This window comes from Podarcis pityusensis (genome assembly GCF_964106645.2).
Source record: "Podarcis pityusensis genome assembly, chromosome: 12".
Lineage (NCBI taxonomy): Eukaryota > Metazoa > Chordata > Lepidosauria > Squamata > Lacertidae > Podarcis > Podarcis pityusensis.
This window is the reverse complement of record NC_138037.1, coordinates 42,811,443-42,827,887: the sequence shown is the minus strand read 5'-3', so window position 1 is coordinate 42,827,887 and position 16,445 is coordinate 42,811,443. Positions and strand designations below refer to the sequence as shown.

The 16,445-nt window shown below is 39.7% G+C and overlaps 2 protein-coding genes across 15 annotated transcripts in view; both read left to right on the top strand.

Annotated features, from left to right (window-relative positions):
- The window catches only part of SLC4A7 (solute carrier family 4 member 7), a 70,779-nt gene extending 67,714 nt beyond the window's left edge, over nt 1-3,065 (top strand). For all 10 annotated transcript variants that reach the window (XM_080974555.1, XM_080974553.1, XM_080974559.1 and 7 more), the window contains one exon: nt 472-3,065. In XM_080974555.1, coding sequence (XP_080830681.1) covers nt 472-553 — 82 coding nt within the window. In that variant the 3' untranslated portion in view covers nt 554-3,065. The remainder of the gene's footprint in view (nt 1-471) is intronic.
- A 4,904-nt stretch (nt 3,066-7,969) lies between these two features.
- The window catches only part of NEK10 (NIMA related kinase 10), a 115,697-nt gene continuing 107,221 nt past the window's right edge, over nt 7,970-16,445 (top strand). For 2 of the 5 annotated variants that reach the window (XR_013978025.1, XM_080974593.1), the window contains exons 1-5: nt 8,346-8,513; nt 9,833-9,933; nt 10,263-10,323; nt 11,467-11,600; nt 13,448-13,546. Coding sequence is in view for 4 of the 5 variants with exons in the window: in XM_080974593.1 (XP_080830719.1) it covers nt 9,872-9,933; nt 10,263-10,323; nt 11,467-11,600; nt 13,448-13,546 (356 nt within the window). In the remaining variant the exon portion in view is untranslated. Of the gene's footprint in view, nt 8,323-8,345; nt 8,514-9,832; nt 9,934-10,262; nt 10,324-11,466; nt 11,601-13,447; nt 13,547-16,445 lie in introns of those variants that run through there. The other 3 variants (XM_080974592.1, XM_080974594.1, XM_080974591.1) reach the window with 3 other exon arrangements.

Genomic DNA, 16,445 nt, shown 5'->3' with positions numbered 1-16,445 from the left:
GAACTTAGAAATATTAGGTGGGTTCAGGTTCAGGCTGCATCTGAATCCAGACTAAATGCATGTTGCCTAGTCTGTCACTGACCTTACATGGCAGTCCTACATGTCTACCCAAAAATAAGCACCATCGTATTAAGTGGATTTAGAATTGCAGCCTTAAAGTTGAATAATTATGGTGGTTTATTGCAATTATATTGAATACACATGCATCTATAAGAAGAAAAGCTGAAAATGGCTTAAATGTTTAGCGAAAAACAGCATTCAAGCCATAAACCCTAAGAGAATAATCTTGAATCCATGTTAAACTTTTCTGATGTGCTTCATGTGCTTGAAATGTGTTAACTTGAGTGTGTGTATGTGCATGTTCATAATAAAAAATAATATGTGATACATGAAATACAGGTGCTATTTGATAAAATTTGAGTGTGTTATATATTCTTTGGCTTGTCTAACCTTGTGAATTGTTCTTAACAGCTCTGAAAAAGAAGAGTGTGTGAAAATAGACATGGAAAATACTCCTGAAACAAAGTATGTAGATGCTGAAACCTCATTATAGAAGTGAACAAGGGTATATATTATTTTATAGGATATACTGTAAAAGGGTGAATTCACATCTTCTTTCAAGTACTGAAATTCGAGAGAAATGGATACTGTATGCACAGCAACAAGACTTTCAGACAAGATAGAAGTGGTGTCCGCTCTGGAAATATTTATTTTTAGTGGAATGTTTTTCATTTTTTTAAATAGGAAAATTAAAAATTCTTTTTAGTTATCAGTACATGCATTGCATGTCAAATCATCTTTAATTGTGAAGTATTGGTTGCATTGTTTATAACTTTCTAGTATGTAGTAGTTTTTATAATTTATTGCAGTACACGTCACGTTTTCAGGCAATTACTGTTTGGGTGTTTGCAAAATGTTATAAATGTCAGTCTCCCTAGGAAAAAAAATCCGAATGTGCCCTTTCATAAATGACTTTATTTTCAGGCCATTCTTACTTCATGTTGCTGTTTTATGGGGATCTAAATGGATATCTGTGAGAATGATTTATTAGTCCTAAATTAGTATAACACTAAACACAGTGTTGTTGCCTTTCCCTTATTCCTGTAAGTCATGGATACCACAGTACCTCTTCATACTACATATTTTGTGTACAGATTCTTTTGCCTCCATTCAAGTTAATGAGGCATTGAAATTATACAGGGCCTGTGGATTTGAATACACATGTAGGCTCCAAATTAAGGTTCCTGACTTAAAATGTAAGCTTAACAGACTTTGATTAGCCAATGAGTTTGTTTCCTTTTCCTGCATGTGCATAATATTAATTGATCTCTGAAAATACATTCAGAGTGGTAAGAGCAGGGGATCCCAATGCAAACATTTTCCTGATTCAGGAGAGGGTTTGCACAGGAATCTTGCTTTTAAACAAAGGGCTTTCAAACAACCCCACACAGACCCAGAGCAGGTGGAGGGAGTGTGCTTCACAGAGGATGGGAGACAGAGCAAAAGGCTAACAATCATGGAGCCAATTCTGACTCAGTCAATAGAACTCAGTATCTAAATGCTATTACTTGGAAGGCTTGGACCTGGAGATTTCTTGTGTGAGTGAAAAAAAAAATACTTCCACTTGTGAAAGGCAACCATGCTGAATTTCTTCCATCTCCTCATCCAGCTGCTGCCCCCATACCCCATTCTACATTCTAGAGGGTCCTACTGCCTTAGGAGATGGTTTGGGGGGGGAACCACAGGGCCTACAGCAGGGGGAAGGAGCCGGGAGAGCCCTGTTGCATGAACAGAGTTCTGCTTGAGCATTTCAAGATCCACGCAATATGTTTGGAACTATAGCTAGCTTATAAGATATTAGGCCATGCATAGAAGTAAGTTGCATTGACGTCAGTGGTGCTTAATTTTGAAGGCAGTGAATCTGGGTCCAAAGCTGTGCATGCAGAGCTTCTGCAATGGGTAAGGCCTTCTCTTATGTGGAGGATGTGCATATGAAATTATACCCTATATCAAGGAAAGATCTTGTGTATGCTGGATCTACATGGTACCTATCTGAAAATCCCACACATATGAAGAAGGCCCCTAAACTGGAGCCACTGTGATTAGCATCAAGGTGTGAGGATTGTGTAATACATTAATCTCTATGCATTTGGAGGAATGGAGCAACTTTATGTGAAGTTACAATTAAAAGGCAAATTAAACATGTAAGGTCTTCAATTTTAAAAGCACATTGCTTTATTATCTCCTCTTACTGAAGTCAGTTGTATAAATTGCTAGCCACACCGGAACAGGGATGGCGGGGACTCTGACCCCACCTGTCATGGTTGGACTCTCAATTCCCATCATCCACAGCAAATATGGCCAGTAGTCAGGGATGATGGAGGTTGTAGTTCAAATCATCTGGAGGTCCACAGGTTCCCCATCCCTGCACCAGAATATTAATGCTCATTTCTTTCTGTGGCAGAATTAAGCATTTGTGTATATCTGTCCTGATGAAATGCACAGGACTTAAGGCTTGAACTGCAGCTGGATAGTATCTGTTTGCCAGCATGGACTTCAGTTATCTTGCCCAATGGTGAACCTCACAGTAACCAATTCTGCTTCTAAAAGTGAAATGGCAGCAACTGGTGAAGCCATTCATTGGTAGGAATCACCACCGTGGAGCAATCAAATAGGTCTTTAAAGACCACTGTCGGAAGTGGTAGCTGATGTAAACGTAAACCGTGTAGTTACTGGCTGGTTAGGAGCTTCAAGTCCACATGGACCTCTCATGCTAGCAGAGATTCTTAGTGGAGCCCATCATCACTGCTACCTCCCAGCAGTTTCCCATTAAGAATGTGCTTTCTTTTCCTTCCTTGATTGCCTGGCAGCATGCAATTCCTGTTAGCAATCTGCCTTGCCACTTGTTACTGAAGAATGCTGTCCGTATGAAAACTTAAGTTCCGCAAACCTTGCAAAGAAGTCTAGTTGTTGACATTGCTCACAATTGTAACAGAAGCCACATAACTTAAGGTTGTGCTTATTTTCCGTCAATAATGAATATTTGCACCTCTCTTTGTGCTTTCTGTCAAAAGAAGAATTTGTGCGCGTCTCCCACAGAATTTTTCACTGGGAATATGGCAAGAAGTGCATGTTGGATCTTGAAAGTAACTTGGTGCACCCAGTGGAACATTTTACTTTTCTGAAGAGGAAGTTCATGTACCGTGCCGTCAACTGCTTTTGAAATAGTGGGGTGTTTCAAAAGCCGTTTTCAGGGCAGAACCAGAGGAGTGAATAAGTTGCACAGCATAAAAGCAGATTGTGGGGCTCACCAAAAGCAACTGTGCTCAGTGACCTGAAACAATTGAGAGCAAGTAATGGGAACAGAAACCTATGGAATTGACACTTAAGATTTACTTGAACAGTGGCATTTCCTTTTATTATTATTTTTTAAATGCTGCTAAATGTATTCACAGTTTGAAGAAAAAGTTAACTTTATTAAATCAACATGTAGGGATATGGGTCATCATTAAACAGAAGAGCTGATGCCTCAGCACCATCAAGTTAGCTTTTCAGTACTGCTGATCTTTGATATTGGTAAGAGTATAGCTAATGTTCATTCCTGGATGTTCACGTAGCTTGTGCCTTAGCCTTCTTCAGAAAATATGCACTTTTTCTTTTTTGAAAATCATGACCACCTGTCACTTACCCCATCTCTTTCACAAAAGGTGTGTTCAACGTCTTCAACAATCACGTTTGAAAACAATGTGTTCTATTTGGTACAGTAAAAAAAAAAACAATCATGCCTGTAGCTTTCAGAGTTATTCACACTTGTCTTCCATTACTGAAAAATTCTGTATTCAGAGCTGTGGGTAGTAATTTGCAAAGATCCAAACAGATTGTCTTGAATGTTAACCCTTTGTTTTTTAAGCCTATAATTCCATAATGCTGAACAGTTCATATCAACTTTTCAGTGCCAAAGGGTTAATAATTTTGGTAACTTAAGCAAAGATCTGAAAACTACTTAGAATCACAATATTTATTTTATTTTAATTATGTAAAAATATTATACAGTGCCAGGCATAACCATGACTTGCAATGTAGTCTGCATTGATTGTTTCGATGTTGTTTGTTAATGTTATCTTACATATTTGATAGCATATTAAGTCCTGATGACATGCTGAGAATTCCAGTGGTAAAATCTAGGTGATTTACTGCTTATTATACTGTATAAACGTTATTTCCTTCTCCATAATTAAAAAAAGGATAGTATTAAAGTAAGACAGTGAAGGACAGAGCTTTTACTGTACGTAGATAATAAATGTTGCCTTAAAAGGTGTAAATGAGTAAACTTTACTGTGCACTGATTCACCTTAGGGTGGAGCCTAATTTAAAGCCAGTATATTTCCATTAAACCAGTAGACTAAATAGCTGAGCACTTTTTTTACATACCTTGGTACTGGCATCTTCTGTAAAGAATCTTAGTGTCACAATAGAATCTAAACAACCCGGTGTTTTTGGTTTATGTATGAACTTGTAAAACTCTGTTCTAGATATGCACAAACAACTCATTATCCTTAGTTTGCAATGTTCCATGCTGCAAACTGTGTTTAAGGCAGGTTATTCCAGATTATCAAGATAATCAACAAAAATGTGCAAGATAGTGTACAAAGCATGTCAGTCATTTAGCATCCAACAGAACGTTTCTCCTCCCCCCCCCAACACATTTATCTCTATGTACAGTAGTCTTGTAAAATGTGCCCATTGTAAAAGTAAGTTCCAAATGTAAAAATGTCACGGATAGATGAAATGCAAAACCAAAATGCACTGGTATGCATTGTTTAAAGGGGTTATGTATTATACATATGTTTTATACATTGTGTTTGAAGTTACCAGTTCAGAGTTTGTAGATCATTAGCACAACATTTTGAATGTATTTTGCTTTTGCTTTTCTTAAGTTTGGTCAGTAATTTAATGTTTTTTAGAATGATTGATTATAGGTGCCATCCATTACCTAATACAGTACAAATGTTGTGAAGAACCATTTATTTTAGTGAATGTACAGGCACATAGTTGTGTGTCAATATATACTCGTATTCTGAATACAAAATATTGTCTTGTGATTTTACTACTTGCAGTTTTTTTATTTTAAAACTTTTTAGTAAATTTGTCAATTATAGGAAAATGGTTGCAATTGGTGTGAAAATAAAGTTTTTCATATTTAGTACATATTGTCACTATTTGGCAGTCTTGGAGTAACTTATTTAATGCCAGGTTTTTATAACGCAATTTATTAGTCAGGAGACGAATTCCTTTGTAACATTTCCCATTTGTTATTGATGCTTTGTTTTGTAAGTGTGTCTTCCAGTGTTCAGAGCTGAACAAAAACATTTACTTTGATTTGCAGTGTGATTCCACACTTTATTCCAGTTTTTATGACAGTTTTCTAATTGCATATAACATTTCCTTTTATAATAAAATCCAAAGCAAGTTAACACTGTTCCAAATGTAGAAACAATATTTTATTAATTTATATAATGCCTACAAAAAATTCTCCAACATGTACTGTGAAAAATCCAGCCTTTATAATTTGTTTAATGAATGTTGCGAAAACTATTTTTTGTAATGTTTCAAAAAGTTGACAAAAAGCAATAAAATGCCACTGAATTTAACGTTTTCGGTTAATCTTTAATCACATGTTGTTTGTTATGCAGGTTTAATGTTACTGATATAATACATGAAAGCTCTCTGGTGCTCTAACTTTTATCTAGCTAGTCTAGTTTAGAGTGAAGTTCTTGCCATGTGTTTAAGAACTGCACAACCAGCAAGTAAGAGCTGTGAAACGATGCTACAAATTGTACCACTGTATAATGCTGCAATATGTATCTTTTGGATTGAAGTTGTGTTATATTATTAGATGCTCAAAATCCTTTCACTGTGGTGGGCAGGGGTTGTAGTGAATTGAAGACCAATATAGTTCAAGGATCTCTAGAGTAGAGTATTTCTCATAGGAATGAATGGCAGCCATTGTAGGCTTGAGGTGGGTTAATCTGCCCCAGTGTTGACAGTTTTGTGGACGATGGGGCAAGTTATGCACTTCCAATGCAATAACCTTTTTAGTTCTATCCTGTTTACTGTCATAAAACTCAGAGGAAGCCACTGAGAACTTGAGTTTTGTTTCTTAGTGACACTAGAAAGCAGATTTACCTTTACTGGTAACAGAAAAAGACATTTACTGGAATGGTATTTATTTCACAAGGTATGCTGAAATGTACACCTCCTATATTACACACCTCCCATGTTAGCAAAAGCAAGAAAAGTGAAGAGGGGAAAAATACATATTTTCTGTTTTCTTGTCCTGTGTTTATTGGATCGAGGTAAGTGGGAAGAAACAGCTTCCTTCCCACATCTGCCCTGCAAATACTCAGATTGTATGGGACAAGGTGATGCTGTTTTTCCCTTCTATCTTGCCCTGAATTCCAGTCAATCCTTTGCCTTATTTGTAACTGGCACCCAAATAATTTTGTTGGCATATGAAAGTATGCCAGCACTTGAGGGTGAAGCCATAGCATTATGCACAGACAAGGTTAGTACAGTAATTGGGCTATGCAGAATGTTAAAAGGAAAACAGGAAAATATTAAATTTTTAAGAGAGAAATTAATAAAACCTACAATGTAAAGGGTCAGAAAGAGATGCTTGATCAGAGTTGAGCAGTGGTCTAGAGATTCGCAATATAACTCTGGATAAATATTAGATATTGCAGCTTTACCCATATTGCATGTTTTTGCTCTTTCTGTGGCAAGGTTTGGTTCTGTTCAGTTGTGCCAATTCTATTCTAGGCTGTAGGTCTATTGAAATTGAGCACGCGAAACAGAGCCAGCCCAATACAATTGGCACCTGAGATGAATCACAAAATAGTGCACCAAGGAATAAGAGGTGAGTGAAGATCTATATCGGGAACAAGGATGAGGAGATCAGCAGCACCACCTATTTGCCAAGAGGCCACTGTAGAGGTGGCATTGGCCACCCAAGGAAGTGGCAGATCTGGCCTCCAAGGAGCACATTGCAGCAGCAGGCAATGCATTCAGCGGTTGGCAGATCTGCCCCTGTGGTACCTGCTGCCTGAGGCAGTTACGTCACCTTGCCTCATGGGTGCACTGGCCCCGAAGAGAAGTCATGGCTTTGTTGCTTTGGAGCTGTCCTGCACTTCTATAGAAACAAACGTTCAATTCATTTACTTGGAGCCCTTCTTGTGCCCAAAAGGCTCCCCAAAGTGCCTTCAACTTCAAAATAAAATAAAAAGGGCAGTCCCGTTTAAAATGTATGACACAAAAGGAGAAAATGCCCCCAACTGCAACAAAGCAACATCATGGAATCTGTTGGGGAGTGGATGGTATGAAGTGCTGTAGAATCCTAGAATTTGGTGGAGTTGGAAGGGATCCTGGGGGTCATCTAGTCTAACCCCCTGCAATGTAGGAATCTCATCTATGAGATTCTGCATAGTTGCACATCTTGCTTAGACAGAATAGCTAACTGGACACCATACTATACTTAAAGCATAATCTTTGGAAGCTGGTCATTCAGAAGGTGAGATTTCCTACACGTATTCCAAAGCATCATCTTTACAGATCCTCAATATGTCTGAGAGCTAATCACAGGCCCCTTAACTTGGTTGTTTCAACGATATGAAGCAAATAAAATTTCAGTATATATGTACCATGTATGAGTGTCGTCGCTGCTGTGTTCTATAAATTCATTTCCCCCTCTCTTCCAAATCAGTACATCTGATTTGCTACATAAGTTAGGTTAGCCCTATATTTTTTTATTGCGGTCATTAATTACAATAAAAAAAATATTATCTTAAGACCTTTTGGAGAGGACTGGAAGTGAAGCAGCAGTCTCTACACGCTCAATAATAATACGTAATGGAATTACACCCTCCGACTTTGGATTGGGTCGTTTTCCAAACAAAATCGCAAGCGACGTGGCGCCAGCCTACAATTCCCACGCCACCTTTTGGGTGAATACGGTAATCTTTCCCCTTCTGCCCCCTTCCGGGTATTTGCAGAAGGAGGGCCGCCATTAGCCAATCAGAAAAAGGCTCCTGCAAGGCCGCTTGGTGACGTCACCGCTCCAAGCCGCGCCTACTGAGAATTTAGCGCGAGAGTCGTTTCTTTCCACTACGGCGAGCGGGGCTGGGAGCCCCGAGCGGCTTCTCCCGTTCCTATGGCAACAGCAGCAGCGGCGTTATCCGTCTCCCCTGGAGCGCCGCCGCCTTCGCAGCGGCTCGCCATTGGTCGAAGGAATCGATCGTTTAGAAGGAGGCGCGCTCTCATTGGCTGGTACGTTTGTCAGTTGGCTCGCTCAGCGGGGCGGGGGGGTTTGGTCTTTTTTGGCTCGGATTAAAAAATAGTAGTAATAATAATAATAAGAAGAATCCTAAAAAATAATAAACGGAGAGGTGCGGTGGATCTGCATACTGGGGAGGGGCAGAGAGATCGGGAATCCAAGGCGCCGCCCCTCCCTGTGCGAAGTGAGTAGAGCGAGGAAGGGGATGCTTGGGAGGAACGAAGAAAACAGCGTTTTGTGGAGTTTCCCATCCCATAATTTATGATTGGATGGGAATTCCCAGCGGACCCCGGGGATTAGGCCGGGGAGAGCCACTAGGATCTCTTTTCGGTGTTAGATTTAGCTTTGGAACATATGCAGTGCGTGGTTTGTTCTCTCTCAGATTTAGCTTTGAAACACTATTATTATTATTATTATTATTAGTGCCTTTTATAGAAAAACGGTGCTAGTACACACCATGGAGTTGTTACAGTAAGTGTCACACTTCTAACATTTTTTTGGCGGGGGGAGTGCCAGTACTGTGTACTCTTGAGTACCCCCAGAAAAAACACACTTCTTTTTAAATTTGCACACCATAGTATCTTATATACATTTATCAAGGCTTTTGAGGAACAGGTGTCAGCACTTCCTTAATTTTTTTTTAAAAGAGAACTTTTTGGAATATACAAACAAATATGGAAACCAGTCATCAATAATAGGTGGTTGATAACAGGCCATTCATCTTTTTAGTTCCTGCTCCCCCAGCCATTGAAATGGGAATCCAAAGAAATTAGACTTTGTGTATATTTTGACCATGATCTCTGAAAGCTCCATTCCACTCAACTTTGCGTTTAAGTTCTTGAACAACAGTTCCCCTTGACGTGCACATGCTGTGTGACAAACCATATTTGAAAGTGAGAAGTATCTCAAAAGCGATTCGAGATATGGCATGTAGATTTGTGGTTAAAAACAACGAAGGTGAAGAATCCCACTTCGGAAGCAGGAGCTTTTAAGAGAAGCTAAAACAGCTCTTTCATACCTTCCAAGTGTCCCTATTTTCCAGGGACAGTCCCAGATTTACAGAAGCCATCCTGGTTTCTGATTTGATCCTGGAATGTCCTGCTTTTCCTTAGGACGTCCCTATTTTCATTAGAGAAATGTTGGAGGTTACGGAGTTAGGCGACCCCCGAGCCAAGGAGACACAACCTTTAGAATAGGGATTTTAAAAAAATGTTTAATCTTTTATTATGATTTTATATATGTTGGAAGCCACCCAGAGTGGCGGGGGCAACCCAGACAGATGGGTGGGGTATTAATAATATTAATGGAATAGGACGTCCCTATTTTCATTGGAGAAATGTAGAAAGGTATGCTCTTGATTTATTTAATCCCTGGACCTATTATGTATTCTTTGTTTTCTTTCCTGTAGACATCTCTTTCTCCAGTTACTCATGTCATCTACTGGTATTGTCCTTCACTTGTCAAGTGAAAAAACAACATTTTTACATTTGTTTTCCTCTTCAGAGGCATGATGTGTTAATCCTGATGCCTTGATGTTATACAATGCCTGATCAACACAAGAAGGTGAAGACCACAGACAAGGCAACTGATACCAAACTTCAAGGGTACTGTGCTTTTCGCTAAATGTCAGCAGTGACTCTCTGGAATCTGCACCAGCTGCCAGACAGAATAGTTTAATCTGAATCGCTCTGTGTACATGGTGACTGTTACTCTGGTCACCAAGACCTTTTCACTTTGACAGAAACAATTGGTGGTTAAGAAGCCTATACAAATTGTGGGTGTGTAGAGCAGACCGCTGAGGCAATATTGTGGAATGCTTGATACAATGCCATAGAAATATAAACTTCAATATTATTTCATTTAGATTACTTACTGATGAAATAAGGTAGTGTAATGTGTTGTTAATAAGCATATAATTTATGTTTTCTCCTAGGGATTACTCAGACCTTAAAAGGCTTCTGGCACTACTAAATGTCCAGTCAAGCAAACAACAGGTATTTTTCATTAGCCATTTTGTAACGGCAGGCTGTAATTATTAATTTATTCATTATTATTGAAGTTAATTTGATTTTGGAAATACTCAAAATTAATATTCAGATATTCAAAATTAATTTTGAACAGTAGCTTTCAAGCTCTGCGTAAACATGAGGGTGGGGGGATCCTTTTTAGGAATGGATGGAGTTGAAAAGAAGGAACCCATTGCATATGGGTTTTCTTTTGTTTTTCCCCAGGGAACTCGGGGAATTGTAGCTCCGAGAGAGCAATAGGGGGTTCCTAATACCTTTCAGCACCCTTAATGAACTACATTTCCCATGATTCTGGGGGGGCGGGGGCGGGGAGGAACCCATAAATGTTTAAAGTGGTATGATACTGCTTTAAATGTATAGTGTAGATGGGGCCTGTGTGTTGAGGTAGGTCATGCCAATAGTAAAAGTAATTCTTTAAGAAACTGCCTGTGCCCTTTAAATAAGTCTTTGGTACCCTATTATGGAGAGCTGTCATCAACAACTCCTCTCAGCCCTCACCATTGGCCATGCCTTCTGAGGTTGAGGGGAGATGGAGTCTAATAACATCTAGAGGGCCACACGTTCTTCATCCCTTCTGTATACATAAACAGCTTATTCTCAGGAGGCAGTGCTCTCATTCTCTGCTCTTAATAAGCTCACTTTGTTCTCTGTCTACTTCTGCAGAGCAGGTGCTTTCTATTCCAGGAAGGCTATTTGAGGAGAGATCTCCCCTCGGTTTTTGGTCCAGGTTTTTAAAATTTCCCTGAAAAGTATAGATGCAAGCTTCCTGCTTCTTAGAGAGCGTTCAACAAGGCTAAGCAGCCATTGCTGCTCAGAACTCTGCGCCCAACTGCCATTTTGAGAATGCTTGCTATGTTTTCATTCCTTTCCCCCCTGCATACTCCAGCTGCATCTTTTCAAGATCTGTGTGCAGTTATGGAGAAGAGACAGCCTAGGGTGCTTTGAAATCTGCTGTATATATTGGATTATTATTTTTAAAAATCATCTCCTTGTTGTTTGAATTCAGAGGTTAAATTGCCCGAGGTCCCTGTGACAATCACGTATTTTCCTCTGACCCAGCTAAACACTTTGTATCATTTGTCTTATAGTAAATCTCCTTTGCATTTGCAGCTGCCAGCCCTTAACTTTGAAAGTTCTAATAATAGCATGACCAAGTCTGAGCAGTACTCCAGCAACCCTTGTGGAGAGAGATGTAGAGGTCAATGGCAAGAATCGACTGAAGCTGTTGAACTCGAACACTTTAGGTACCGTGCAGAAAAGAAAATGAATGTTTATTGTATTTATCTGGATCCAATTAAAATCCTTTTATGCTATATATATAATCTTTACTATTGAGTGTGCTCTAGTGTCATTGAAATTCTACTCAATATTGAACCAGAGCAGATTCCAACCTATAGTTAGCAGAGTAAAAACTTAAACACGTTGTAGGATTCCCAGAAAATAGACCAGAGGCGATTATATTTCATCCAGCAGAGCTTTACTGCTACTGAAGGCAAATGAGCATAATGGTCACAAATCCAATACATTTAGGATTGGCACTGTCCATAAGAAATCCAGTTGCAGCAGACTTAACTTAAACTTACAGTAACTTATAACAAGACTAAACCTTAGACTAAGCATACAGAACACAACACCAGACGGGAAAGAAAGTGAAAGTGAAACCCAGGCTCCATCTGGCCTTACTTTTATAGTCAGCATAACCTTGACAGAAAGAGGTAAGAGAACCAGTTCAAACCAGCTGTACTTAGCTTCTCTGAAGGTATAACCCAAACATCATTGGTTTCTTTCACACAGAGAAGCTTCCAGAAGCTTCTTGAATTAAGTAGAATAGGAAAGATCTCTACACATCAGATCAATACTTTTTGCACTAAGAAATGCAAACTGACATCTAGAACCTCATGGGATAATAGTAAATAAATTCAATCATAAGTGACTTTAAGACATACTGTATTATTGACATCTGACAGGGCTGTCTTAACTGTGGCTCAGATGTACGTCCTATTGAATTGGATAGGGTTATTCCCAGGTATTGGGGGATAAGATGGCAGCCTTCATTGTTGCCTTGCATACAGGAGGCAATTTAGGATGTTTGCGGTCATCCTGAACTTCTGCTTTGCATGTAACACTGTAGACAGGAGTTTCAGAAGCCTCTTCTGATGGGCAGTCCATCCAGGAACCCAGGCCCTACCAGCACTATGCTAGTATGCCATCCGGGAAAGATGCCCTTTCAGGTTTGTCTCTTCAGGATGAACTTGGCTGAACCTTACACACTCCCCTCCTAGGATAATTGACACCAGGCATGAATGGAATAAGTTCTTGTGGACCACTTTGCCATATGGAAGAGCAGCATACAAGTTGAGATAATAAATTAAATTAAGACAGCAGTGGTAGTTGTAACATTCAGGGGAGAGGTAGGGACTGTTAGAATTCCTGCTCCATGATTGCAGTCATGGGATTGTTCTCTTTCACATGACGGTATATGTTTTGACTCCACAGAGTGGGAAGTGACAGAGACAGGATGTTTGTGTTAGTGTGTTCCGTGAAGTGGGACTATTGTCTTTCATTTTTTCTCATTGCTGTCTGATGTTAGTGAGAGAGGGAGCCATGTTGCAGTGCTCTGTGTGTGTTTATATGTAAATAAAGTAGTTTAGCCAAAATGCTGAGTTGCTGAGGTCTGTTACGCAAACTGCAAAGACTCTGCGGATCCCTAAGTGTGCTGATGTCTGTTGGCATCGGTCACTGTGATGTTTGGGCAGAATAAAGGTTTTGAAGCTCCCGAACAATCGACTATGAGGGAACATGCCAGTCGGGCATATGTCTCTGCCAGGGTCCTACTCAAGTGTAGGACAAGCTCCTGACAGGGACTTGCTCTATTATTTCCCCTGGGTGCTGACCAGTGAGTCCAAGTAGGAGCAGGAATCTAGTTTGGAGTACATTGATTGTAACCTATTAATCTTTGTGGTCATTTTCATTAAGTCACTGTAGTCAAAAATGCATTTTCTGCACAGACAACAATCTCTTAGCATCCCATCACTGCGAGCAAAAGCATTTATGCCTTGTGCAATGCCCATTTGCCTTTTTCTCCCCTTAGTATGAATTACAAGAACGAGAGGAAATTTAGTCAACATCCACAGCACAAGCTGTTTCAAGATATCTTCACAGCTTTGGTAAAGAACCGGCTGATTTGCAGGTAAGAAACATCCACTATGTCTTTACCTTTGGAATAAGTATCAAAGCACCCAGCGGGATCAGAAAAGCACCTCTTTGTGTGGTTGAGTTTCCCTTTGGAACAGGGACTGCCGCTCTCTCAAAATATTAGACTTCCCCGGTGGTAGTTGACCTTTACACTGGAAGTCTATTGACTTTCATTAAAAGAAATAGCATTAGTTTGGGGTGTTCCAGTGAAAAGGTGGCAGCTTGAAATTCTACAATCGGTCTAAAATCAGGAGGAAAAAGGTGGACTAGATACGCAGTTCTGCTATCTTTCTAAGTTGTAGCCTTTTGAAATGCTTCTAACACGGCTTTCACTAAAATCTGAATTGCTGTTTTGATGATGGCTTATTTCCTGTTCTGGGACTTTACATCCCAGCTACGCCAAGAACTGTAAGATCGCCAGCACAGTTCTAACCTTGTCTGTTCAGCAGTAGGTTCCACTGAATTCATTTACTCACAGGCAGATGGGTATATAGTTGCTGCCTAGGGCTGCTCTCCTAACCCTGTTTACTTGAAAATAAGTCCCATGGAATCCAGTGGGACTTAATTCTGAATGGACATGGTTAGGGTTAGGATTTTACTGTAAGTTGTTACTGTTTGTAGATAGTTGACGGCCCGACTTCATTTTTACAGTAACGGAGAGTGGATATTTTCATACCGGTGCATTTCATTGTTTGACTGTAACCATGTGGCAAACTGCAAAATATTTTAATAATCAGATATGTGTTTTCTGAAAGAGGACAGTATAGTTAACAATAATTTTTTTTACCAGTTAGCTGCTTATTCAGTGCAGGGAAACTGTAACACATGACAGTTATTCTGTGATATCTTCTGTTATTTTCTTACGTCACATTGCATATTTTATTGATACCCCTGTATCATTTTGAGGGTGGTATCATGAGTATGGTTGCCCAAGAGGATGTGGATGATGTTGACCAAGCTGCTGTATTAATAGCTCTGTGATGCCAGTAACATAAAAAGATCTGCAAGGAAACTACTTGTCCTGTTTAATAATATGTAGCTGCTGTTGCTTAGAACTCTTGGCACTATACCCAGATCAGTGGCTATGGTACAAGAAAGGGAAGGTGGTCTTATGTGAAGATGCATCAGTAGGGTTGTCATATTCCCAAAAGTGAAAATCTGGACAAAGTTGTTCATCTTTTTTGGGGGGAGGAGAAATTGTTGAGCTTTTTGGGAACATCTCCCCCCAAAATTCCGTATTTTTTGCTCTATAAGACTCACTTTTTCCCTCCTAAAAAGTAAGGGGAAATGTGTGTGCGTCTTATGGAGCAAATGCAGGCTGTGCAGCTATCCCAGAAGCTAGAACAGCAAGAGGGATTGCTGTTTTTGCTGCGCAGTGATCCCTCTTGCTGTTCTGGCTTCTGAGATTCAGAATATTTTTTTTCTTGTTTTCCTCCTTCAAAAACCAGGTGCATCTTATGGTCTACGTTTTTGGGCTGTTTGGGGAATTTCAAAGCATTTTTAGGATTGCCCTACTTTGCCATGCATCCAGGTTTTCCCGGATGTTTTGCCACTTCAGCAAAATCCATTTAGGGAGCCTGATTCCCGGATGTGTCCAGGAAAACTCGGACGTATGGCAGCTCTACACATCAGTAGCTGAACTCTTGCCTGATTGTCCTGGTCTCCTTTGCCTGATTTGTATATGTATATTAACTGGATCAGGAGAACAGATTTGGCCTGTCTCTCCTTCACCCTGCCTGCCTGCATTGCCCTGGTTTTAAAGTTGGAGTAATGTTTTTATTTTATGTATTTATTTAAATAGTTCTAAACCATGCTTGCATAGAAAAATATAACAAGGTGGTGTGCAACGCAAAAACCTAACAGCACAACAATGAGCTTGGTAAAAATATCAACAGCATATCAGCCAAAAATATAAAGCTTGCAAAAGATTGCCTGAACAGTGCAGTTTGTCAAAGATGTGTGAAAGAAAGCAGGGATGATTCTCCCTGGACTTCTCTTAGCAATGAGTTCATCATGGCCTTCTATGTGAAAGGCTTAGACCCTCCTAAAGACCAGCTGACTCTCAGCAGCAGTGGGGACCACCAAGGATGCTTCATCAGTAGATCTTAGTGATCAAGGTGGGGCATCAGGAACGGTCCTTAAGATACTGTTTAGAACTTTGTAAATTAACAGCAGAACTTGAAAGCTGGCTGGGTAGCGTGTGGATAGCCATATGCTCACCCTGCTGTTGATTATTCTGGTGGAAATATTTTGCTCCATGGGCCCATCCATTAAGGTTCTTTCAATATTCCTTCAGGTGACCTGGCATTTCTTGTTTCCTTTTCCTGCCACCAGATCGAGGATAAGATAAACATCTGTGTATGCTTCATTTAAAATATATTTGAGGGAAATGCAAGCACTTTGTTTTTGAAACTGAAATGGGCCCCAGAGACAAATCTTTGAACTTCTACTCCAGAGAAATCTTCAGAGATTTCCTTTTTTTTTTAACTCAGCTGAACTTACGCATCAAAAACGCCGTCTTGTGAAAGCCAATGCATTCTGCTTCAAAGAAATGCCCTTGAAATTTAAGGTGTGAAGAACTTTTATCACTAACTACAGTATACAAAACAACTCTAAGACATGACTCCCTAGTGTATGACTAGCCCCATGTCAGTCTGAGATACACAGTATTTTTCCTACAGATTCATACTGCACAGGTTACAGAAATGATATAGCTTTAAATTTTTAAAAAAATCTTGAATTGAATACAAATGCATTAAACCTTACATTTATTCTTCCTTAAGACTGATTTCATTGGTTTGCTTGTAACTCAGTCATACTCTGAGTAAACCCATTGAAATCAACGAAGCAGAATAACTTAGGTGCACTGATTTCAAGGGGCCTTTTCTGAGAAT